Source organism: Syzygium oleosum, unplaced genomic scaffold, assembly GCF_021117445.2.
Source record: "Syzygium oleosum isolate NSW1041296 unplaced genomic scaffold, Sole_v2.1 Sole_v2.12, whole genome shotgun sequence".
Lineage (NCBI taxonomy): Eukaryota > Viridiplantae > Streptophyta > Magnoliopsida > Myrtales > Myrtaceae > Syzygium > Syzygium oleosum.
In genome coordinates, this window is record NW_026607496.1 from 4,406,685 (window position 1) to 4,432,088 (window position 25,404).

The window sequence follows — 25,404 nt, forward strand, 5'->3', positions numbered from 1 at the left end:
GTGGTCCCGAAACAGGAGTTCGGTAAAAAGGTGAGATGGTACAATCTTCTAGATCAGGTCTCGAGCTGATGATGACAAATCAAACAAAATTAAGGTGAAGAGAAAACTGCTTACTGAGGATTCACTTGTAAATTGGTATGGTAAAAATCGTTCCTTTTTGCCCTTTTCTTCTTTGCTTTTCTGGATACCAGTTTTGATCTGATGACAGAGAGACCGCGGGATTGTCTGCAAGCTTCGGTGTGCAGAGGAACCCTGATGGTGAATGAGAGATGAGATATTATTAGGGTAAATTGATTAGATTATGGTGATGGGTGTAGACTTAATTTTGTTTTTTTCATCGAAAGGTTTCCTGTAAATGTCCAAAGAGAATACAATGTCACTGTGTTGAGTGTGGCAGAATATGGAGATTAGGGGTGAGCATGGTTCGGATGGGTAGTTTCTACATTGTTCCTACTCTTGAATTGAGAACCGCCACTAAGGACCGGTTCCGAAAAATTGAAACTGCTAACCGCCCGTTGGTTCCATGGACCTGCTCAATAACCGCACCGCACGGTCCGGTTCCCAAGTAAATCCATAGAATCGATCGAAATGTTTTCAACAAATTCATGCAGTGCACTGACAATTTTCAAACTGAAAATCAAGGACTTATTCTCATCTAGGTACTACATGCATTCAAGTGAAACGACAGAATCATAAGTAGAACAAGACACAATAGCACAAGAACTATTGCAAAAAAAAAAAATTTGATCCGTTTTCAGGGAAAAAATTTTCCATCTGATTTGCTAAATTGGGGTAAGAAGGATTTGGAGATGGTCTTGAAGATCTTCAAGTCAATAACCAACCATTAGCACTAGCGGAAAAAGAAGAAAAAAGATAATATTTTGAAACTTTATTTTACTCTGTAGTTGTTTAGTACACAACAATTTTATCTTAATTTATTCAACATATGCTTCTTGCAGGGGAAATGCTACCATTGAAAAAGTTGCTTCCATAAAACAATAAGGAAAACAAGAGAGTAAAAATACACCAACATAACTCTTAAGTGAAGACTAGCTAAAAGAATGGCAGGAGAAAACCAAGAGACAGACAATGAGAAGGGAACCTGTTGAATGTGATTAGTAGTGACGTCGTTGGGGTAATAAGGGTGCGCATGAATACCATTCTGTGTCCGGGAGCTATTTCTGAACAGAAATGATTTTTTTTTATTCTGTGCCCGGAAACAATTTCTGAGTATTTGAAGGTGTTTGATAAACTGTCCAAAATTTCTATTCCTAGAGTAGAAAAGAACAGAAATGCGTCTGGTAACTACACAAAATTTCTGTTCCCAAATAATATTTTAATAATATTTTGAATTGTTTAATTTTTATTTTCTTTTTACCCATTTTCTTCTTTGGCCATGGCCGATCGCCGGCGACCGGCCACAGCCCAAGGCCGGCGAGGGCGTCACGGCCCTCGCCGGCGAGGGCCGTGACGCCCTCGCCGGCCCTGGGCTGTGGCCGGTCGCCGGCGGCCGGCCCAGCCCAGGGAAGAACAACACAAAAATAAGAAAAGAAAAAAAAAAGAAGAAAAAAAACTGATTCTCAAAATTGTGCCGAGAAATAAGAAGCAACTTTTTTTTACTTCTTGTTTCTCTTCCAAAACTGTTTCTCGGCACAAATTTTTGCAAAAATGTGCCTAGGAACAAAAAGTTTACCAAACGCATTTCTGTTCCCAAACTATTTCTGGAAACAAAAGAACAGAAATTTTCACTATTTGGCACGTTACCAAACGGGCCCTAAGCTGCCATTATGAGCTGCTTCTAGTTTTGCATCAGGTGCTTCTAACTGAATATTTTATAAATATATATGTGATATATTTATGTATATATAACGGTCCGGTCCGAGTGGGCGGGTGGGCGATTCCATATCAGGAACCGGGAACCGGACCAGTCCCCATGGGAATCGCCGGTTCTGGGCCGGATCAGTCCAGTTCGGAGCGGTCTGGGCGGCTCCTAATTCCTTCACACACCCTGAATGGAAATGCCTCACCTATAATTTTAATGGTGGTGAGGAGGAATTTTTCTTTTTTCTTTATGAAAATGGGTCCCATCATTGGATGCCTCATCGGGCATCCCTCGCTCGAGGCCAGCGACCGCCAGCCATCAGCGAGGCCCGGTAGAGGGAAAAAGGAAAAAGGAAAGAAAAGAAGGAAGAGAGTAGAAAATAAAATAAAAATTAATAAAATTTCGAAAAATATTAAAATATTATTAAAATTATTCATGTCAGCGACAGCCGAGCCACGCAGGCTGGCATCCATGTTAATAATTTCTGGTCAAAATTCGTTAGATGGACTCAATTGACAAAACATGAAAAAAAAATTTAGAACTCAATTAGCAAAAGTGCAATAAGTGTAAGACTTTTTAGACAATTTTCCCACTTTAGGCTACACGATTGCCCTCCACAATCGCATGTTGATTTTTCTTTACAAGCTGTATATGACTCATCAATCGGTGTCTTTATTGAATCCAATGTCTGCCTATAACACTTTACTGAATTTATCTAAGTGTCAATCGTCGACTGGTTGTTATTAGGGGTGAGCGGTTCCCGGTCCAATCCGGTTCAACCAAAGAATTGGGAATCAAACCGGGAGGACCGGTTCCCAGTTTCTAGGATCAGGGACCGGACCGGCTAGTCTTGGGACCGTGGACCGGATCGATCTGGTCTGGTTCCAATGGGACCAATCACTTATTGGTAAAGGCAAGAGGGAATTGGGGAAATTAGATTAGGCTTTCTATTTTTTCAAAAATTTTAAAAAGTAAATAAATATATATATATGAAAAAATTAGAAAAATATATATTTATCAGTCCGGTCCGGTCCGGTTCTCACCCTAGAATCGGGAACCGAACCCGGTAACTGGTTCCACTTTTAGGAACCGAGAACCGGACCGATATTCCCAAGAACCAAACGAAACCGATCCGGTCCGGTCCTGTCCCAATTTGGGCAGTCCATCTTGCTTAGCCCTAGTTGTTATCGTATTCAATAACTATTCTATGGTCATCAATATTTAGGAATAAGAACACGACAAGTATCATAACTTTTGAACTATACTCACTCAAGTGTCATAATTTTTTTTCGACCATTTGAGTGTCATAACTTTTGAAAAATGATTACTTAAGTATTATGACTTCCAATTGATCACTTGAATGCCGAAACTTAAACATTCACTTGGGTGCCATAACTTTTAATTGATCACTTTTTTTTTTGGTCGACAATACGCTTAGCTTTCATTAGACACTTGAAACTGATTCACATGAGTTTCCACAATCATAACATAAGAGAGACCACAGGATACGTGGAGGTTTAGAAATCCAGTTTGGAGTTAAGGAATTAGTACGCTGGGCCTTCGCCACCCAATCCGCGGCCTGGTTGGAATTTCTGGAACAATGGGCTAAGGATACCCCTTTTAGTTGGGCCATCAATTTTCGGCAATCTTCAACCACTGAACTCACGGTCCACGGACTTTCTTCTTGGCCCGAAATCCACCTCACGCACGCTTAGCTGTCAGACTCCATTTCTATGCACACATCAGAGAAGTCACTGTACAGATCACTTTCCCTTTCCTTTTGACTTCGAAGCTTCAACAGGAAAGAGAGTCCTTCGCGTAGAGCAAGAGTTTCCGCCACGCTAGCTAATGAGGCTTTAAAATTCCTCGCGAACCCAGAAATTATGAGTCCATCTTGGTTCCGGAGGACTCCCGTAGCTGCAGCCTCTCGTGTTTCACTGCACCAAGCTGCGTCGATGTTCAATTTGAGGTTCTCCTTCGCCGGCGGAGACCAACGATCTACTAAGGTTTTCACCTTTTGTGGTCCTTCCTTTTTGTTAGTGTTCCACCTCTCAAACACTTTATAGTCGCTAATTGCTTCTTCCACTATGTTCCATGGGTTCGGTTTGCGCTGCTGGAATACCAAGGCGTTTCGTGCCTTCCAAATCAACCAGATCATGCCAGCCAAGATCGCCGACGAGGGAGGGTCTTCCGACGAGGAAAGGGTGTCACACGACGATAGGTAATCCGCAAGCCACTTGTCCATTCTGGAGATTTTGGTAGCTGAGGTGTCTAGATTTAACCGAGAGTCTAACCAAACATTTCTTGTCCAGTCGCAAAGGAGGAGGAGGTGTTCGGGAGTCTCCGGGACTCAGCGGCAAATTGGGCAGAGAGGATCAGGCGCCATCTTTCTTCTGTACAGATTTTCTTTTGTCGGTAGAGCATTTGTGCATATGCTCCATAAGAAATGATGAACCTTGGGGTAGACTGGGATTTGCCATATTTTAGTCCATAAGTTCCTGGGAGGCTAATATGATGACGATGCCTGATTCATCTGTTGTTGCGAAATTTGGGAGCATAACCTATTGTAGCCACTTTTAACCAAATAGACTCCTTTTTTGTTCCCTGTCCACACCAAAGTGTCCTCCGAGGGGTTTGTGCTTAGTGGGATTGTCAGTATTTCTTGCACCACATCTTCTTCATAAATTTCCTTAATCAATTGTGATTTCCATTCATGAGTCTCCTGGTTAATCAGTTCTGCTACGAATTTTGGTACATTCTAGTTCAAGGGGCCTACTAGTTTGCCGGAAGGGAGCCACTTGTCCTCTTTAATTTTTATCTTTTTGCCGTCACCTACTTTCCATCTAGCATCTGCCTCAATTATGTCTCTACCCATTAGTAGACTCTGCCACCCCCGGGATGGGCGATGGCCCTTGTTGGCTTGCCAAAACTCACCACGGGGAAAATAGACTCCCTTTAGTACCTGACTCCAAAGGGCATTCGGTGCTTGTATTAGTCACCAGGCCTGTTTTCCTAGCATTGCCTTATTAAAAGCAATCAGGTCCTTAAAGCCTAAGCCATCCGCGTCTTTCCTGATTTTCAAAAGTTCCCATTTTCTCCAATGGATACCTGCTTTCTCTGCACTTTGCTTCCACCAGAAGGAGGAAATCTTCTGCTCAATCGCTCTACAAATCGAGATAGGAATCTTAAAAATGGACATTGCATACTGTGGCAAAGTTTGAATGACAGTTTTAATTAGGATCTCCTTCCCTATTTTGGTAATCAGCTTTTCTTTCCACCCCTCTAGCTTCATATTAACTCTTGCTAATATCCAGGCAAACATTTGTTTCTTTGACTGCCCCCAATCTGATGGGATGCCTAAATACTTGCCGGTTTTGTCAATAATAGGAACTCGTAGCTGCTCCGCTATATTCCTCTTCAGTAACTCAGGGCATCCATTGCTAAAGAAAATACCTGACTTGTTCAAATTGATAGCCTAGCCCGAAGCATAGCAATATTGGTTCAAAATACTTGCCAAATTCTGACATTCACGGACTGTTCCATTCAAGAAAAAAATTGCATCGTCCGCAAATAATAGATGTGATAATGTTGGACACCACCTATTCAGCTTTATACCTCTGATGCTACCCTCCTCAACTGCTTTGTTCAATAGAGACGATAAGGCATTGGCCATAATAATAAACAAGTACAGCGATAATGGATCCCCTTGTCTTATGCCTCGGGACGGCCGGAAGTCCTGTAGGGATTCGTCCACATTTTCCCCATTCGATTACAAAGGGCTGCTAGTCTACGTTCGTTTAACCTTTCCTTTTCCATTCTACTCACTCCGTTGTTTCTAAACACGTATGTGAAACCTTCAGAAGACAATGTCGTATGCTTACCAAGAGGGATGACAGTTTCCGCTTCCAATTTGATCGCCAATTACCTTTTCAATCTATTGTTCCTGCAACCAGGGGGCTTGTGTAGAACTTTCTGTAATAGGCGAGTAGCACTGATTCACGGCAATAAACTTGAAGGATGAAGGGAGCTCAGGAGCCAATGGATTAAGTGGAATTAGGGTTTAACGGGGAAGGATTAGATTTTGTGATTTAGGGCGTGGAATGGGTGAAATGGATATGGTAACTAGGACTCCAGAGGTGATGATGGTGTTGCGTCTGTCCATGGGTTTGGTGGGGTTATGATGGTTACATTGTGTGGATGTAGGGGTAATCGATGGGTTCTTATGGTAATGGAAGAAGATTTGTTGTAGACTGAAGATTGGCGATTATGTGAGGGTGCAATGGAAGCAAATTTGCCTAAGGGTTTCACGGGAGTAAGGTTAGCTGTTAGGGTTTGGCTATCACCATGGATAGAGAGAGCTCTCACTAGGGAGAGGGAAGACTATCACTGGGGAGAGGGATATCGAAGCAATTAATTGATCACTTGAATGCCATAACTTTTTAAAAATATTTACTCAAGTGTTGGAAATCCGACGTGGCATGGCACTTAATAGACATTTTTAAAAAGTTATGGCATTTAAGTGATCGATTGAAAAGTTATGTCACTTAAGTGATCAGAAAAAAAGTCATGACTCTCAAGTGAGCGTCATATATAAATTATAACACTCAAGTGATTGAAAAAAATTCATGACACTCAAGTGAATGACGTACAAAAGTTATAGGACTTAGGTGTCCTTTTTCCCTCAATATTTATGTCTATTAACAGGTTCTTTTGTCATCAATAGCCTAACCACCCGACACCAAACTCCTCATGTCAATTATTGATATTCACGATCATTGAGGAGCTTCTCCACCGTTGACAATTCGTCGATAGTTGTGATCGTCTAACACCGGGCTTTATATCGGCGTCACATTGATTAAAAGAATTTGGTCATTTTTTTGTGTCTACAAAATCTAAATCAACCGCCAACTAATCTACGACTCTAATGGGAAATTAAGCTCAGACTGCAAAAGAGCTTAATTATTAGCAGCCTCATCTTCAAGCTCCCACACCAACCCCTCGCACAGCTCGATCGACCCTTGGCCTTCACCAACACCATCCCACAACCCATCCTTCTTCGCATACCGTCTCTAACTTCACCGCTCTCTCTGCAAAGCAGTCCGAGCTCATCGTTGGCAAGTGCCTCATCAACCAAACGCATTACACATTTCACACATCATAAGGGGAGAGAGCGAGAGCGAGAGAGAGTACCAGAGGAAAAAAAAAAACAAAAGAAAGAATAAGATAATAATAGCTAGAGAGAGAAAATAGAGGAAGAAACAGGATTTCGAAGGAGCAAGAAGTTCGCAGAGATAATGTCAATAAAGGCATCATAGCAGCAGCCGCCGCCGCAGCCCCGGCAACAGCTGGCGCAGCACCTGTCGGGAAGTTTGCGCTTCAGCAGCAACCAGTCCATTTCCTGCGAGGACGAGGAGATACCGAGATTGGCGCTATCCACCTTCAGGCCAAGGAGGAGGAGATCGAGAGGAAGAAGATGATGGCCAGAGAGAAGGTCATCTCACATTTGGGTCGTGTCGGGGAAGAGACCAAGAGACTTGCCATGATTCGAAAGATCAACGGCACCAAGAAGATAGACGGTGGTGAACGATTGGGTGCAATGGGAGAGTGCGGGAATTGATTTCCGATTTCTAAAAATAAGAAGTCGTTTTCCTTATTTTTCAATGTGGATTTTCTAGCTCAGGGAGGATATTTTCCTTGATCAATAAATGTTCCAGCACCAAATACCGAAAAAGAATGAAAATGTTTTCTTAGAATTCATTTTTCAGCAAACAAAGGGAGCCTTAATATTAGTTTTCTTTTCAGCAAACAAAGGGAGCCTTAATATTAGTTTTCTTATTTGGAGGGCAAATAATGTTGCAAGTTTCAAATCCCTGTAACTTTGGGGCGTTCAACAAGTTTCTATCTGCACTATGACTTTACGTTTAGACTTTATCTATTCAAAAGCATTTCATCTTAGTTAAAACAAATCTCACAAGAGAATTTTCTTAATTGCAAATTTTTCATTCCAAAACTCCGGGAAATTGGTTATATCATTCTGTCATGTTCTGGTTTCTACGCTAGATGCAAAACGTCTTTTCAATGGTGAAGAAGAATTATGAAGAGAAGAAAGAAGGAAAATACTCTTCCTCAAGTTTAATAAATCAGTGGAAATCTTCATGGGTGTGAGTGTCTCAACAGCACTTTATCCCAAAATCGATAATAAGCAAACCTCCATGATCTGTTAAACATTAACGGACCAAAAAATGCCCAGAAGCCAACCACAAATCCTAGCGGTAAGCCCATGTAAAACCACTTCTTCTCGCTATCATCATTGTCGCCATCGTCACCAGCTTCTTCCAATCCGTCCGTGGTAATTGAGCAATTTTTGTTGAGCAGAAACCCACACAATCCAAGGTTTCCTTCAAAAGAACTTTTGGGAAACGTGAGAAACTGTCTACTTGCCGGGATGCTTCCCACGAGTTGATTCTTTGATAGGTTTAGGAATGAGAGGAAGTCAAGATTTTCAAGCTGATCCGGTATGGTTCCATTGAGGAAGTTCCATGACAGGTCCAACGATTCGAGCTGATGTAGATTCCCTAAAACAGGAGGAATTGAACCCGAGATGTCATTATGCGATAGGTTGAGGAAATAAAGTGCTTGCAGATCTCCAAGTGTGTCTGGTATTGGACCTTCCAATCTATTCCCCGAGAAGTCGATCGACGTGAAAACAGTCAGAATCTTGACGAGTTCTAACTGCAGGCCTTTCAAGGTTACACTCATTGTATCTTGATAATTGAGCCCACTTAGTGGGAGGAACTGATACTGCAGGTGATTGAAGTCTCTGTTGGCCTTCATAGCCTCGCAAGAAGCAAGGAGACTCACAGGTAGTGTGCCGCTGAAATCGTTTGAAGACAGGTCGATGATTTGAAGCATGTGCCAGGTGCCATTACTACTCGAGCATCCAATTTTCCCATGCAATCTGTTGGATCGTAAAACAAGGACGCGGAGAGTTGATATAGCCTTGAAATGGCATGGAAATGTCCCATCTATTTGATTGTCCCCGATGTTCACAACCTCCAACGTAGTGCAATTAGCCAACGACAATGGAATCTGCCCCTGCAACAAATTCTCACTGATATCCAATGTCTTTAGATCACATGTTCCTGGGATGCTTTGCGGAATATCACCATTCAACTGGTTATTCCTTAGATTCAAAACCTTGAGTGCCTCCATCATTAAACAATCAGGAATAGTTCCGTTTAGATGGTTATGCGACAAGTCGAGCACTTCAAGATAATGATCAGCTTTGCAAATCGACTTGGGGATGGACCCATAGATATTATTCTTTGAAAGGGAAAAGAACATCGTGACGGATAGGTAGTCGCCGATGTCATCTGGAATAACAGAATTGATGTTGTTACTTGAGAAATCCAAGTAGATGATGTATGACGGCAAGGGTGGCATTTTTCCTCGGAGCATGTTCGAATGGAGGTCGACGACAGACAGAGCCGAAGTAATATTGCGCAGAGGTGTTTCCAAATGTTTAAAGAAATTAAAGGAAAGATTGAGATGCACAAGATCTTCCAATGTCCATATCCATCTCGGTATTTCCCCGTGAATATAATTGTGGGAGAGGTCAAGGGAGACCAATTTGGACTGGTTAGCCAAAAAATGAGGCAAGGTTCGCAACTGGCAGGAAGCCAACTTTAAACTTTTAAAATCAGGGAAAGAGGATGCAGCAGCAGAAGAAGCAGACGCCATAGCATTGATGGACAAGCCATTGTATGAAAGATCAAGACGAGTTAAATTTCCAAATCCCTGAAGCGCATCAATATTCATTGAGCCACTGAAATTATTAAAAGAAAGTGAGAGTTCCCTAAGCCCTTGCAGTTTGAATATGGATACCGGTATTGACCCTTGTAACTGATTGCTACCCAAATCAAGCATGAGCAGTTGATCCGAAGAGACATTCGAATATATGATAAGCTGACCAGAAAATCTATTGTGTGAAAGCTGTATCATCGTAAGTCGGGGAAGTGTAAACAGAGCTGGGGGAATGTCGCCTTCCAATAAATTGTTTTGCAGGTCCAGATTTACAAGATTCAGAAGGTTTACCCAGCCAACGGAGAAGATCTGACCCGTTAAAGCATTATGGGATAATCTTATTCGGGCCAGATTTTTGGATATGCCAAATGGCGGAACAGGTCCAGAAAATTGATTAAATGAGAAGTCCAGAAAAGCCAGTAGAGAAAGTTTTGCAATCGAGCTAGGGATGGGTCCCGTGAAACTGCAATTCTCCAATTCTATAGTTGACAGATTTCTGAGATTACCAATTGAATCTGGGAGCCTCCCAGAAATATTAGTGAAACTAAGAGATAGTGTCTGAAAAGAACCATTCTCCGGAAATTCTGGCAAATAACCCTGAAGAAGGCGGTTGAATGATAGGTCAAGGGTCTGAAGTGTTTGTACCTGGAAGATTTTTTGAGGAAATTCTCCCTGCAGGCCACAATTACTGAGATGCAGAGAAGTTAAATTGTAGAAGTGGGCAAAGAACTCCGGGACTGTGGTAGACAAATTATTGCTGCTCAGTTTAATCACCGAGAGAAAACGAAGATTCACAAGGGAAGAGCAAGACTCAATGGGACCTGATAAAGAACAATATATCATGCTCAACACTTGAAGTTTCGGCAATGACGAAGACAAGGAATTGCACAATTCATTGCCTGTAGCAGACACGTTCACTCCGTCAAGGTGCAACTCTCTCAGCTCGCTAAGATTCCCAACAAGCATCTTTAGATTTGGATTCTCGAGCTTCAATGAAGCTAGCCCAGGAAAATAAAGCAGGGATATATCAAGAGTAACCAACCTCGTCAAACGTGATATTCCAATCGGAACCTGTCCTGTGAACCCGGCATTTGAAAGATTCAGGTAGACCAAATTGGTGAGATTACCGAACCCAGATGGAATCTCCAAAGACTGAAAGCTGTTGTAAGCCAAATTCAGCCTCTGAAGATAATTGAGTCTGAAAAGACTCGATGAGTCATTTAGCCCACTAGTGATACTCTCGTTGCTCAGATCAAGACCCGTGACTTGGCCACCTTCGCAGGTCACGCCATCCCAAGAATCATTGCTCTGATTCCATTTGATCAATTTAGAGGACAAAGAAGCATTGAATTTGAGGCTATTGTGTAATTCCAGCAGCAGCGATTTCTGATCGCTAAGACACTGGCCCGAGACCAAAACCGTGCCTATACTGAAGGGGTTGGCATGCACGAGTATTAAGACCAGCCATAGGAGGAGCCAAATCCTCATTTGCTTAGAGCAGATTAGGAAACACTATTTTACAGAGTTTGTGAGTGAACACAAACAAGGAGGAGTTGGGTTCTTAATGGAGACAGATGAACATGAAGTTCCTTGTATGAGATTCCTCTGGAGCTGTGTTTGGTCTAATTCTTATCACATTCTATCATTAATAATTTAGTCCCCACTTGTTGACTGTCTTAAGTTGACTTGACTTGTGAATGCAAATTCATCAAGTCACTTGGTCGAGCCAGTGGTGGCCTTCGGTTTTTCTTTGACTGTTGATGAAGAAAAGCCAAGAAAGAAAAAACAAGAGCTACTCTTTCCCTTGTATATCATTCCCCGCTTTCTACAGTACAAGTTCCCTTTAGAGAACAGGTATTCATTTTTCTCCCTTTTTATTTCTACAAGTTTTATTTCTACAAGGTTCACTATTGGGAAAATAAGACACTTAAAAATGGAGCTTTCAAGACTCATTTGGATCTTACAATTTGAATGATCTTCGAAAATTAAGGAAAATGGAGACATCGGTCAGGGGACATCACCAATAAAACTGAGTATTTCGTGTTTCTTGGTATTTACTTTTGCATTAATTCCCATATATCAGATATTTTTTCCTTTCAAACTGAGGTCATGTCCTTAATGTGCCTATGTAATGTACGATCAAAGGTCGAATAGTTTCCCTGATTATCCTGTCTTATGATTCAGAGCTGAACTCCTGAGGTAGATTTCCGCCTTCCAAATATTTAAGCAATGTTGGGATTTCGAGCAGCGCTACACCGCTCCTGTTTGTGTTCCAAGCATGTCTCCTCTAACGTGATCCTCATCAGATGTCTCGTGAGTACGCATTTTCTGGATACTGACCAGGACGTTGCGAGATTCTTCAATGATCTCCCTCAGGATGTCAGGTTCGATATTGGATCGAGCTACTAGACCGAGTAAATCAGGATACCACCGAAACAAATGGCGTGTGAGATGGACGGGGATTAAGCTCGAGCACTTTGGCAGCCCATGGTCCTTCATTACGGCTACTGCTGCTTTCATTCTCTTTGTTTTTACCATCGTTAACGCCTTTTTCACCGCTTATGCGTATTATCATCCCAGGAAGTAACCAACCTTAGGAACTCAGTTTCCGAAACATGTTTAGAGAAATCTTATCAGACCAATAAAATTTGTGACATGCCCGATTTCATTTCTCGATATCGCTTCGGCCGCTACTCGTAATTGGTTTTAGAATGCTTAAAACTTACATCTTCATTGCAGTTAGATCATGTGCCACCACATGGAACTAGTCCACGACAGACAAAGAGCATCGTATTAACCCTAGGATTTAACATTTCTAGAGATCTTACAAAATGTTACTGCAGTGAATCGAAATTGGCAGACCATATTTTTCAGACAACATGATTGTTGACTTGAAAGCGGCAGTAATCACCAGTCAGACCAATGATGAAGTGAACCGGTCAACCAGGTCCAACTTCAAGCCCATGAACTGAGCAGGAATTCGAAAACCCCAAAATTTCCATGCACCTTCTTAGAGCTGGGAAGATTGCTCCTTTGGTCCTGTCTGGCGAGCGCACGCATGAAGAATCTTTATTATATCCGAACTTGAAGAATGCTTCTGATTGAAGGACTTTCCGACAATAGACAATTATGGAAAGGAAAGACAATTGAACTTTGCTCCAATATAGCATAACGACCAAATTACACGCAATAGCTTTCAGTTGACTTGACTAAAGAATGCAAAATTGTTGTTTAGTGGAGCTGCCCGATTCGGTGATTTATAAAAATTCCGTTGACCAATAAAACGGAATTTTTTTTCTATGGACGCTAATTACATAACATCGATGATAAGTAAAAAGTTATCAATAGATTGTTGATTTGGTTAACGATTTGAAATTAGCGATGAAATTACAATTTTTTCATTGATAAATTCAACGGTATATTACCACTTGTTTTTAGATTTTGCAAATGGACGCGTAAGTAAATGTTAACAATGAAATAGCAACTTTATCATCCCATCCACAAATCTGATAGTAGACTAACACGTATTTTTATATTTTACAAGTGGGTGCATAATTATTTGTAAGTTACCAATGAAGGAACAATCTTGCTATCCACAAACCCAATATTAGAAAACCATTTATTGTGCTGTGATTTAGTTTTGAGTAGTGAATATATAACTAGAACTTTTACGGTCATAAGTCACTAATATTGTTGCAAAGTATCGTCAATATACATTATCAGTAGGGAGTGCGATTTTACCACCGTTATTTGAAATTTAATGAATGATATTACAGATTTACTATTGAATGGAACATTATTATGTATGGGCCAAAAGGAATGTTAGACACTTCTTCATGATTATTAGACGACTCATCATGATCAAGAAACAAGAAAACACCGCTGCCCTTCCCTTGTCTCCACATGGCAAGTTTCCTCTTGTAGCGGTAGTCGCAAAGCTAGACATAGTCCCTCTTTAAAAAGTACGCCAACCATTTTAAACAGGGACGATTTCAAATTAAGCAAGAGTAGAATTTCAACCATTTTAAACCTCAGCAACTCAGTTTCAGAAGCATATTTAGATAAATCTTATCAGACCAATGAAATTTGTGAAGTGCTGGTTTCATTTCTTGATAACGCTTTGGCTGCTACTCTTAATTTATTTTTTAGACCATGTGCTACCACACATGGAACTACTCCATGACATAAATTATGGTACGACGAAGAGCATTATATTAAATGCAGGATTTAACAATTCTAGAGACCTTACTAAATGCTAGCGCCGGTGATTGAAATTAGCAGACTTTATTTCTTATACAACGTGATTGTTGACTTGAAAGCAGCAGTACATGTATGAAGAAATTTCATGTTATTCAAGCTTGAAGAATTTTCTTTATTCAGAGACTTTCCTAGCAATAGACATACAGGTCTTGAATTTCTCAAGTCCAATCATCTTCTACTAGATGCACCTCCTCAGTTCTACTTCATAGACCATTGACAGTTTATAATGGACAATCATGGAGAGGAAAAACTATGAACTTACTCCAATCAAGCATAATGACCAAAGTTCAGCGAACATGATAACATTGCAAAAGTCTGAACAGCAAGTCATCCCAAAACTGAAAATACGCACGCCTCCATGGCAGGATAAATATTAGTGTACCGCAAAAAACCCAGAAGCCGACAACAAATCCGAGTGGCATGCTCATGTAAATCGACTTCATGTCAATCCAGCCATTGTCCTCGCGATGTTTGGACCTTTGAGTTGGAACAGCATCTGCTTCTTCAGGATTGGTTGTTATTGGGTAACTTTTGTCAAGTGGAAACCCGCATAGTCCTTCATTACCTTCAAAAGAACCTACTGAAAATGTGAGAAACTGTTTGCGTGCTGGGATCATTCCAACAAGTTGATTATAGGAGAGGTTCAGGAATGAAAGGAAGTTCAGATCAGAAAGCTGCACTGGAATTCTCCCATTGAGGTAGTTCTGTGACAAGTCTAGGGACTCGAGCTGCTGTATATTTCCTAATGAGGGGGGGATAGGACCTGAAAGCACATTGTGCGACAGGTTGAGAAAATAGAGTGCTCGGAGATCTCCCAATGCTTCAGGCATTGGACCCCCAAATCTATTGCTCGAGAAGTCGATCGAGGTGAAAACAGTTAGGATCTTCATTAGTTCTAGATGCAGACCTTTAAAAGTAAGACTAACTGTGTCCTGATAATAGAGATTGCTCAACCGAAGAAACGGATATTGAAGATGCTCAAAGTGCAAATTGACCTTCATGGCCTCCCAAGACATCAGGAAATCTTCAGGAAGCATACCGCCGAAATTGTTGAAAGCTAGGTCAACAATTTGAGGCATCTTCCATGTGCCACTATTTTGACTGGACAACCAATTTGCCCGTGGAATATGTTGGAATGCAGAACAAGGACTCTCAGGGAAGATATGTTCTTCAACTGGCACGGGAATGCATCCTTAATCCGATTGTTTCCAATGTCTAGCACCTCTAACATGGAGCATTTTGCCAAAGAAATTGGGAGCTTTCCTGTCAAGAGACTACCATTAACATCCAAAGTCCTCGAGAGGCATGTGCATGGGAATGTATGCGGAATTCCTCCAGTCAGGTAGTTATTCCTCATGTTCAACACCTCTAGATTCTCCAACATTAAGCACTGAGGGATGGTTCCCATCAAATGGTTTTTTGAAAGGTCAAGTACCTCAAGATTCCAGGCTTCGTAAATTGATTATGGGACAGGGCCATGTATATGATTGTTTGAAAGAGAGAAGAAACTTGTGGAACCCAGGTGTTTACCCATATCATTTTGAAGAACTGAACTGAAATTGTTACTTGAGAAATCCAGGTAGACACTTCTCCTTGGCAAAGGTAACGTTTTTCCCTGGAGTTAGTTTCTATGGAGGTCAATAACAGACAAAGTATAAGTGAGATTAGGTAAAGGTTCTCCCAATTTATCGAAGAAATTGAAAGAAAGATTGACATAAGAAAGAAGTTTACTCTCCCATATCCATTTTGGTATCTCTCCTTGAATTTGATTGTCGGAGAGGTCTAGATAGCGTAATGGTTGATTTTCCAAGAATTCAGGTAATGAACTCAGCTGACAGGAAGCCAGCTTTAAAGTGTATAGAGTGGGGAAACCAAACATAGCAGAAGTGGAAGCAGTAGCATTAATTGACAAACGATTGTGGGAAAGATCGAGATACGTAAGGTTCTTGAGCCGCTGAAACGCATCAATGTGCAATGAGCCACTGAAATTATTAGAAGAAAGTGAGAGATAGCCAAGCCCTCGAAGTTCAAAACCATACGCTGGTATGGGCCCCCCTAAATTGTTGCTGCTCAAATCAAGCAGAGTTAGTTGATAGCAAGTGACATTTAGAGACCCACTCAGCTCACCAGAAAACTGATTGTCGGACAATTTTATGATCTTGACCGAAGGAAGTATAAATAGAGACCAGGGAATGCTGCCCTCCAATGAGTTGTACCACAGATCTAGATATACAAGGCTTATAAGTTCTGCCCATCGGGTGGACTTAATCTCTCCTGTTGGAGCATTGCGGAATAGCACAATCTGTCTCTGATTCTTGGACATACTGAAGGAAGGAACTGAACCTGTAAGATTATTTAAAGACAAGTCCAAATAAGTCAGCGCTGACAGGTTCTCCATCAAGCTCAGGATCGATCCACTCAATCTGCAATTAGACAATTTCCAATCTCGACAATTTTCTAAGATTACCGATTGAATCTGGAAGCCTCCCTGAAATACTCGTGTAAGTCAGGACCAGAGTCTCAAGAGAACTATCCTCTGGAAAATTGGGCAAAGGACCCTGAAGAAGTTGGTGGCCTGATAAGTCAAGGATCTGAAGTGTCTGCGCCTGAAAGATTTTACTAGGAAACTCTCCATACAACCCACAATAACTCAGACGCAGAGTAGTCAGATTAGTGAATCTGGCCAGGAACTTAGGAACCGGGGTTGACAGGTTGTTGCCGTTGAGTTGAATGAATGACAAATGATGAAGATTCACGAGGGAAGAGTCAACAGGACCAGAGAGAAAGCAGTTAGACATGCCCAGCACCTGAAGTTTTTGCACTGAAGAGGACAATGCATTGCACCACTCATTTCCCTCGGAAGACAGGTCGACGCCATCGAGATGTAACTGTCGTAGCTCTGTGAGATTTCCGATCAAGGTCTTCAAATTGGGATTCTAGAGCTTTAGTGTATCAGTTCCAGGGAAATAAAGAAGAGAAAGATCAAGAATGCTTAACTTCCTCAAGGGCGCTAACTCTATCGGAATTTGCCAAGAGAATCCAGCATTGGACAAGTTCAGATAAACCAGGCCGCTGAGATTTACGAAGCCAGACGGAATTGCGGAGGATTTGAAGTTGTTGAAAGCCAAGTTTAGCTTTTGAAGATGCTTTAGTCGAAATAGACTCGACAAACTGTTAATATTGCGAGAGATCGATTCGAAGCTCAAGTCTAGACCGATGACCTTACCATCCTCGTCGCACATCCCACCATTCCAAAGGCGAGCGTTCTGATTCCACGTAACCGGCTTGGAAGACACGGATGCATCGAAGACAAGGCTATTTTTCGACTCGACCAGCAACGGTTTGTAAGTTACCGATGAAGGAACAATCTTTCGATCCATAAACCCCATAGTAGAAAACAAGTTTTCGTGCTTTGATTTAGTTTTGAGTAGTAAATATATAACTAGAACATTTACGGTTATAAGTCACTAATATTGTTGCAAAGTATCGTCAATATACATGATCAGTAGGGAGCGCAATTTTACCACCGTTATTTGAAATTTGATTAATGGTATTACAGATTTACTATCGAATGGAACATTATTCTGTATGGATCAAACGGAATGTTAGACACTTCTTCGTGATTATTAAACGACTCATCATGTTCTAGAAACAAGAAAACATAGCTACCCTTCCCTTGTCTCCACATGGTGAGTTTCCTCCTTGTAGCGGTAGTCGCAAAGCTGGATATAATCCCTTTTAAAAAGTACGCTAACCATTTTAAACAGGGACGAGTTCAAATTTCAAGCGAGAGTAGAGTTTCCCATGGCATTTTCCTTTTGTGCTACTTTGTAGGGCATTGTTTGGGATAGCTACTTTGCGATTTTCTCGTGTTTTAGGCTGAAGAGAGGATTAAGTTTTTGGACAAGTTTGGTGTTTCGTGAAACAAAATATGGAACAACATCAGCCTCGCTCATGAATGCAGTGTATAACTTCGCCGAAACACTCTCAATCGTCACCGACCAGGCCATCCCCCTTGCACAAGCTCTCTCTCTCTCTCTCTCTCTCTCTCTCTCTCTCTCTCAATCGAGCTAAGTGCTCGCGGCCATGGGAGCTGGCTCCTATGGCACGAGCCTCAAGCTCGGGGTGGCTGCAGAGCCCTCTGAGACAGAGCTCATATCCATTTAAGTTCTGCACGAAGATCTCGCCGGGGTCCATGGCCAGCAGTAGCCATGGGACCCGATCTGGTCCAGTGGTTGGAGTCGCCCAACCTGGATCTGGACCAGATTCGAGGCAGTAACCATCGCTGGGCTCATACATGAGGCCTGGCTTGCAGAGGTCACGATGGTGACGCTCACAAATTACTCTTCAAAGGGACGTTCTTCGATGGCCATGCCACACTTCAATGGCTAGCCGATGATATGAGGAACACGATTCTATAATTCAACCTGTTTCCTTATTCTTATTGGCATTTTTCAGTCTTTTTTATTTCTTAAAACTCGGGTTTACTTTTTAAATATTTTTTGGCCAACATCATTTAATTTTCAATTTGTCATTTTTTTGAATTTTTTGAATAATAAATGCGCCAAGTAAGTGCACCACCTAAGGAAAAGATAATGATTATCAATTTCGTCCTTGAGTAAAACTTCGTCAGGACATTTGGTGAATGATCTTTCTTGGGATTTGGCTTAAGATTTAAATTAAAGGTGAGAAATTTTATGTAACTAAGAGAAATGATTTTTATAGACAATTATTAATTTTCTTTTAGATATTATCAAAGGAGTTAGTAGAAATCCAACTTCCAAACCTTCAGATCTTGGGAACGAAAATATTGACCAGAACTTTTCAACCGTTCAACCATAAACATGGATCAGGTGATCAGTGACAGATCAGTATGAGACCAGTAGATTCTCAGTAGAAATTTACTATATCACATGATGTACATATGACAATAGCTCAAAAACAAGAATCTTTTGCTAAGGATTAACTCACTCTCTTATCTTTATAGACAAAACAATAGCAAACTCCATCAACTATTAACTACAAGTGACAGGAGGATGATGACTGAATTTGTCACACCTTTGATCGGCCTATAAGGCAAAAAACCATAGCTCCTATACATTATCCTCGGCTGCTGCCGAGCATCACCGAGAGACTTCAGCCACTAATCCGATAGGAAATCTAGCTCGTTGGGTAGAGTAACTCTTTTTCGCAACAGGGACTCGATCGTCGGACATTTCCTCTTTCTCCCACCTCGGGGCCTGGAACGAAATAGCTCATCTGACTCCTCGAAATCACCCTGAAACCAAGGAGCCAAAATTTCCAGGTATGAGGATCATCCATCTCTCATGTAGTAAAAAGCTGGATTTCAACAGCAGTAAAATTGAATTTCAATATTTGAGAGAATGAGACGTAAGGGCTCACTGGAGTGTAAACATGGCAACCGGTTTTCTCATGATGGTCTCTCACATGCTTATACGCAAACTTCTTGCCACAATCCTTGTAGCTGCAAACAAATGGCCTCACCTCAAGATGAACAGCCTTCACATGCTGACGTAAATTTGATTTCTGTCAACAAGAAAAAAAATCAGCTAATGTACACTCAGCAGCCACACAATAAAAGAACTTGAGCTTCAAAGTTCCGAACAATTATATTTCATGCACAGCCAGAAACTACTTTATAGGTGACTGCACCTTACCGTTGAAAAAACGCGGAGACAACCCTCGACATCACATCTGAATGCTCCTGAATCAGCCAAATTTTTCTTCTCATGCGTGCGGAGATGCCGATGGATATTCTTCCTCAAATGCTTAGTCCCGCATATGTCGCAATTGACTAATTGGTGAGCTGACTGCACGTGCTCCTTCAGATAGTCAACATTGCTGAAGTATTTCATGCACTCACAACAGAAAGCCTCCACAGTCTCCAGTTTGACTGCAGCAGTTGAAATGACGTTATTATCAATTAGCACACTAAACACCTTGTAGATATCATTCGGCTTCACCAACACACTTCATAATAAGTGACTTACCATGAGAATCCTCATGCTTTCGCAACTTTGATGCAAACTTGAAAACCTTTCCACACCCAACCTCCGGACAAACATGCTGCTTCGGACTCTTAAATTCACCAGACGTCGATGGTAGCACATCACTATGAATATCACTCATGTGCCTCTTCATGTTCCCTTGATATGCAAATGACTTATTGCAACCATCAACAGGACAGCTGAAGATCTTGCCTTTATGCTGAAGAAAGTGACGAGCCAAATGGTCTTTTCTCCTATAGTTGGCAGGGCAATCCTCCATAGAACACTTGAAAGGCCTCTGCAAATAAATTTAGCATATTGACACATAGATACAGAGCATACCAAATCTCTAGATATCAATAGAACAAACGAACCATGCTTCAAACCTCAAAATAGAACATGCGTGACCGAGGCTGACTTGATGGATCTTCTCAGGTGGTCCCCCAACCTGATACTAGTCCAATCAAGATACAAGAATGCAGCCTCTTGCATTTTGGAGTTCTTTTCGGTGGGATCCAATGCTTCACGCCATTACCATATCATAATCAGATCAGCCAACATACTTTATCCTGCAACGTCTTGATTTCAGTATAGGTAAACTTGCAGTAGACAAATGGAAAAGAACAAAACAGCTTCATTTTTCAACCAAAAGTAAAACTTTTTTTATCCTAGAAATCTATCTGTGAAACCAGATCGCAATAAAAGATCGATGCTTTCTCATAAGTGCTTCCATGTGATGATGCTCCACAAGTTCACAGCACTATATTTGTAGGTAATCACCATTCCACAGCCCAGAAAATCATGCACATCCCCAACAATAACATCCGAATTGCTGCTTCCGACACCTCATTATAAATTATAAATGTGAAGAGTTTGAAAGCAAAGACCACAACCGAGCATTGTACATCAAAACCATCAGTTCAACAAGACCGGTGCGACTGTGATCAGAACCTCTCCACTCCACAAACTGTACCTCACCGTCGACCACCTCAATGACAGGTGCAATCTAATCGAAACTCGACTGAAATTTTCAAGGTACTCGCTTTCACGTCGCACTATCAAGAACAACAAACGAACTCCGGTGAGACAAACAGAGGGCGCTCGACATACCTCGAGCGAATGGCCCTGCATATGCTGCTTCAAGTAGGCGGGCTTCTTAAAAGTCGCGCCGCATTCTTGGCAGGTATTAGCCTTCGCTCCCTCCTTCCCCTCGACCCCTCGAGCCATTGCCGCTTCCATCTCCTCCTGATAAAGACCCAAAGCAACACGAAAAGAAAAAACCGGTTCGCATCAGTTCCGCGACGCAAAACCGCAGCAAATTGCGGATCGAACTAATAATAATCGCATCGCGGCATCAGAACTCGCGAGCCCAAGAACGAACCGAGCTGCTCAGGAAGAAGCATCGGGAAGGCAAACGAAGCGAAGAGAAGTGGGCAAAGAAAGGGAAAGGGGAAGGAGAAGGGACCTTGTGGTGGGATTGGATGTGAGAAGCGATGAGGGACTTCTTGGACCTGCAGATCCCGCAGTGCTCGCAGTAGTAACGCCTTACGTCTCTGAACACAGGCCCTTCTCCTGCCTTCTCGCTCCTCTCTCCTTCGCCCATCTCTCTCTTTCGTTCTCGCTCTCTGAGATGTTGCAAACTGGAAGAGACGCTCAGCTCGAACTAGAAGGAAGCAAAGGGCACAAGGGTTTAAGGCGGGGTTCCCGAACTCACGAGATAGCCACGGCTTGGGCCTCTTCCGGTGCAACTGCTATTGGGCCCCCACTTATCGGGCCCATTTTCGTGGCTTTGCATGAATGATGGGCCGAAGCATTGTTACCCACGCAAACACGTACGGACATTTTTGCTATTAAATAGACCTGTCAAAATAGATCATAAATCAAATTCATAACCTATATTTGAATAGCTGAGTTGTTATATAGATTAGTTATGTTCAGTAAATATGTCATAAACAGGTTAAAATGGTAAAACCAAAAATAATATGTGTGTCAAATGTGGAAGTGTTTTAGCAATACAGGTCAGATCGGGAATTGATGTCAATAATCTTAGATTGCATATTTACAAAATATCACATGGATCTAGGATTGTATTTGCGTTTAGGGTAAAATTACACTTTCCATTATTTAGAGTAGATGTAATTTCCTCTTATGCACAATTTGAGAGTCATTAAGGATTACATTACACATAGAAAAGTATTAGAAAAGTCATAAATTTATTGCGTTGGTGTCAATTTAATCCTAAACCTTTTAATCGTGTAATTTTAATCCTAAACTTTTTGACCTAGAGCCAATTCGATACTTCCGGCTAATTTTGCTGACATGGACACCGACCGTATTACGTGACATGGCCGACACTGACATGGATATTTTCAATAATATTTTACTAATTGTCAATTTTCTTCTTTTTTGGTAGAAAGCCTTTCGATAGTGATGTTGCCAATGCTTATTTCAAAATGTCAATGCAAGTCAGAAGAGTATTGTTGCCTCTGGCTTTCGTCACTGAGATCAAGTCTTCAGCCTTGCTGTAACTCTTTTCATAATGGAACATTGAGCTACCAAACTTGCCTCCATCCTCCAATGCGGCTAGCAATTGTGAATATTGGAGAAACACCTACGACTACCATAGACAAACAATTGTCTCGATTCCGCATCCACCGGCATGTACATTGTGTACTTCTTCGGATTGTCTTTAGTACCGAATTAAAGTTCTGCGATGCAACCTCAAAAGGGAAATTTACATGCTTCCTCTTGTAGGCACCCTCAATGAGACTGCTTCGCCTCTATGTTATCAGCCAAGATTTTAAGTCAGTTCGTCTCATTCGAGACTGTCACAAACCCAAATTCGAATATGGAAACACCCAATCCTTGTCTCTATTGAAATCACCCTAAGCCCATACTAAGCTCATAATAACACTAAGCCCAAATTCCTATTATTCCTTATTTCCCTCTCTTTATTCTTGTTTTCTTGTTATTTACTGATATTTGTCCCCCTCGCCCTTTTCCTCTGACAGATCAAGAACCACCAGATTATACCAGATTATACTCAAGAACTACATGAGTTTCAAAGCCACGATTTGAGATCATCAAGACACCCAGGCTCCGAGCTGCGCATAGACAAACTTAGCCGTCAACCGCTTGTATTCTTAACCAAACGACTGCGATCGGTCACCATCTCCGGCCACCGGCATTAACCGTTATAATCCACCAGGACTCATCCATGGACTCGCAAGGAAACTGAGTACGGAAGAATAGCACGGTAGAAGCCTCGGTCATGAGTATCACCAGAAATGAAGGTCAAGAACAATAACTCCAGACCACATACTCATCGCCGACCGCCACAGACAATCACCGGAACGTAGCACGGAGCAAAGAAGTATAATGATTCCGAAACGTATTCGGACATTGTGAAAACATTAGAACTCGTGCTTAATCTATGTCAACATACTTTCGGATTCACAAAATGACTGAAACTAATTCGCATCGAATCCTCATAGAGGTTTCGTCGAACAGATTGCAGTCAATCGATTAAGGAGCAGATGTTTTGCGATTTCAAACTCGTATTTGTGACCATAGGCAAACGAAATTAACATGTGAAGTTCAGAATCAAAATACACGACACTAACATGACCCTGATCCTAACCGAAGCAAAACGAGCTTTGAATTCACTTCACCTTCGCCAGAATCATGGCGTGATGGAGAATCGGAGACTGCCTTGTCGATGAAGAAGCCAAGCTAAGTCGCAGCAGTAGGCGGTCCAATCAACTATGGGGAGAATGAAGACCGGTGGAAGAGATTCAAGCGAGTTTTGGGCTACCTCGATCTTCACGGGAGGCGGCGGTCCGGCGATGGCGACGTCGCCATGGGGCGCGGTGATGAGCCAGCAGAAACGAGAAAGAAGTCTCTGTGGAAATCAATCGATTCCCTGAGAGGAATCCCAAAATGGGCTCCGATTGGAAATCGAGGACCGAAGATTTATGGGTCAAAGTGAGCCCACACGGCGATTGAAGTCTTATTATGGGTCAAATTCATGAGCAAACGGGTTTGGGTTTGACTTGATGGGTTTGGATCAAGCTGTCGGTCCAAATTTGAATTCAATGGCCGAATGGGCTTTAAAAATGATCTCTCTCTCTCTCTCTCTCTCTCTCTCTCTCTCTCTCTCTCTCTCTCTCTCTCTCATTCTTCTTATTTTTATCTTTCCGATTTATGTATCCTATATAAGCATATACGATTATGTCGATCAAAAATTCCGGTGTCAATATCACTTGAGTGCCATAACTTATTTTCTGATCACTTGAATGCCATATAACTTTTTAATGGATTATTTAAGTACCATAACTTTTAAATACGTTCTCCACAAGTGTCGTGCCATGTTAAGCTTCCGCATTTTTGAAAAGTTATGGCATTTAAGTGGTTGAAAAGAAAAAAGTTATGGCACTCAAGTGAGTATCATTCGAAAGTCATGTCACTTGTGATGTCCTGATCCTCAAATATAATAGCAAATTAGCTCTTGTTTTAATAATTTACAAGTGGGCACGTAACTATTAGAAAGTTACCATTGAAATTTCAATTTTACCATACACAATAGTAGATTACCAATTATCATACTATGATGTAGTTTTGAATAGTAATTATATAATATAATCGGTAAGTTATTAGACCATTGACAGTAGTAAGTTGGGAAAAACGCACTACAATGCCACAACTTTCGTATGACGCTCACTTAAATACCATAATTTTTTTTCCTAAGTGTCATATACCTTTTGAATCGATTACTTGAGTGTCATAACTTTCCGCAAGTGTCATGCCACGTTGGATTTCCAGCACTTAGGTAAACGTTTTTTGAAAAAAATATGACACTCAAGTGATCAATTGAAAGTTATGATACTCAAGTGAACTTTTTTTAAAAACTTATGATACTCAAGTGGTTGAACAAAAAATTATGACACTCAAATGACCATCATACGAAAATTATGACACTTGTTGTTAACATCACTTGAGTGCCAACATCACTTGAGTGCCATAATCTATTTTCTGATGACTTGAGTGTCATATAACTTTTCAATTGATCACTTGAGCGCTATAACTTTTTAAAAACCGTTCTCCACAAATGTTATGCCACATCAGATTTCGAGCACTTAGGTGAACATTTTTGAAAAGTTATGGCACTCAAGTGGTCAATTGAAAGTTATGGCATTAAAATGAACGTTTTTTTAAAAATTATGGCACTCAAGTGATAAAAAAAAAGTTATAGCAATCAAATGAGCGTCATATGAAAGTTATAGCTATCCCCAAAACTAGTAGCAGATAACTCTTGTTTTAATAATTTGGGTTAATACTATGAAAAACCCCAAACTTGTACGCCTGTGACAAATTTACCCCAAACTAATTTTTTAACCACCAAAAACCTCAAACTGGTACACTTATGACAAATTTACCCCAAACTAATTTTTTGACCATCAAAAATCTCAAACTTGTACATTTTATGACAAATTTACCCTCCTTTAGTTTTCG

At 41.3% G+C, this 25,404-nt stretch overlaps 5 protein-coding genes across 8 annotated transcripts; 1 reads left to right on the top strand and 4 right to left on the bottom strand.

Moving 5' to 3' along the window:
• Nucleotides 1-3,523: 3,523 nt before the first annotated feature.
• LOC115665090 (uncharacterized) lies at nt 3,524-4,539 on the top strand. 3 transcript variants are annotated; one of them, XR_008817676.1, is made up of 3 exons: nt 3,524-3,828; nt 3,949-4,043; nt 4,143-4,539. XR_008817676.1 is itself a non-coding variant. In XM_030586976.2 (3 exons), exons 1-3 carry the CDS (start codon nt 3,706-3,708, stop codon nt 4,307-4,309), a joined length of 393 nt encoding a protein of 130 aa, XP_030442836.1. In that variant the 5' UTR covers nt 3,524-3,705; the 3' UTR covers nt 4,310-4,539. The 3 variants fall into 3 exon arrangements, 1 of the variants encoding a protein (XP_030442836.1); XM_030586976.2 differs by having other exon boundaries at nt 4,135-4,539; XR_008817675.1 differs by having other exon boundaries at nt 3,524-4,043.
• Nucleotides 4,540-7,975: 3,436 nt separating this feature from the next.
• On the bottom strand, nt 7,976-11,113 carry LOC115665089 (receptor-like protein 7). The gene has a single exon (XM_030586975.2). It carries the CDS (start codon nt 11,111-11,113, stop codon nt 7,976-7,978), a length of 3,138 nt encoding a protein of 1,045 aa, XP_030442835.1.
• Nucleotides 11,114-13,968: 2,855 nt separating this feature from the next.
• On the bottom strand, nt 13,969-15,293 carry LOC115666340 (receptor-like protein 35). The gene is given in 2 exon segments (XM_056316703.1): nt 13,969-14,982; nt 14,985-15,293. Coding segments are annotated over 2 exon segments (1,119 nt in total). The 3' UTR covers nt 13,969-14,172.
• A 213-nt stretch (nt 15,294-15,506) lies between these two features.
• On the bottom strand, nt 15,507-17,274 carry LOC115666339 (receptor-like protein 50). The gene is made up of 3 exons (XM_056316704.1): nt 17,112-17,274; nt 16,353-16,784; nt 15,507-16,228 (listed from the first exon to the last, which is right to left on the bottom strand). Exons 1-3 carry the CDS (start codon nt 17,272-17,274, stop codon nt 15,507-15,509), a joined length of 1,317 nt encoding a protein of 438 aa, XP_056172679.1.
• Nucleotides 17,275-18,773: 1,499 nt separating this feature from the next.
• LOC115666341 (transcription factor IIIA-like) lies at nt 18,774-21,531 on the bottom strand. Of its 2 annotated transcripts, none has more exons than XM_056316586.1 (6): nt 21,359-21,531; nt 21,004-21,138; nt 19,897-20,191; nt 19,564-19,799; nt 19,289-19,432; nt 18,774-19,163 (listed from the first exon to the last, which is right to left on the bottom strand). In XM_056316586.1, exons 1-6 carry the CDS (start codon nt 21,494-21,496, stop codon nt 19,029-19,031), a joined length of 1,083 nt encoding a protein of 360 aa, XP_056172561.1. In that variant the 5' UTR covers nt 21,497-21,531; the 3' UTR covers nt 18,774-19,028. The 2 variants fall into 2 exon arrangements, 1 of the variants encoding a protein (XP_056172561.1); XR_008817652.1 differs by having other exon boundaries at nt 19,027-19,163; nt 19,559-19,799.
• Between the last annotated feature and the right edge of the window lie 3,873 nt (nt 21,532-25,404).

Coding starts and splice junctions, on each gene's coding strand:
- LOC115666339 (XM_056316704.1), bottom strand. CDS start 17,274: ATGGGGTTTATGGATCGAAAGATTGTTCCTTCATCGGTAACTTACAAA. Junction 16,785..17,111: donor TGGGATGTGCGACGAGGATG/GTAAGGTCATCG, acceptor GAAATCTCACAG/AGCTACGACAGTTACATCTC. Junction 16,229..16,352: donor GAGGCTTCCAGATTCAATCG/GTAATCTTAGAA, acceptor ATAATCTTACAG/GTTCAGTTCCTTCCTTCAGT.
- LOC115666341 (XM_056316586.1), bottom strand. CDS start 21,496: ATGGGCGAAGGAGAGAGGAGCGAGAAGGCAGGAGAAGGGCCTGTGTTC. Junction 21,139..21,358: donor ACATCCAATCCCACCACAAG/GTCCCTTCTCCT, acceptor GGTCTTTATCAG/GAGGAGATGGAAGCGGCAAT. Junction 19,433..19,563: donor GTCTCCGCGTTTTTTCAACG/GTAAGGTGCAGT, acceptor TCTTGTTGACAG/AAATCAAATTTACGTCAGCA.
- LOC115665089 (XM_030586975.2), bottom strand. CDS start 11,113: ATGAGGATTTGGCTCCTCCTATGGCTGGTCTTAATACTCGTGCATGCC.
- LOC115665090 (XM_030586976.2), top strand. CDS start 3,706: ATGAGTCCATCTTGGTTCCGGAGGACTCCCGTAGCTGCAGCCTCTCGT. Junction 3,829..3,948: donor GAGACCAACGATCTACTAAG/GTTTTCACCTTT, acceptor TGGAATACCAAG/GCGTTTCGTGCCTTCCAAAT. Junction 4,044..4,134: donor AGGGTGTCACACGACGATAG/GTAATCCGCAAG, acceptor TTTCTTGTCCAG/TCGCAAAGGAGGAGGAGGTG.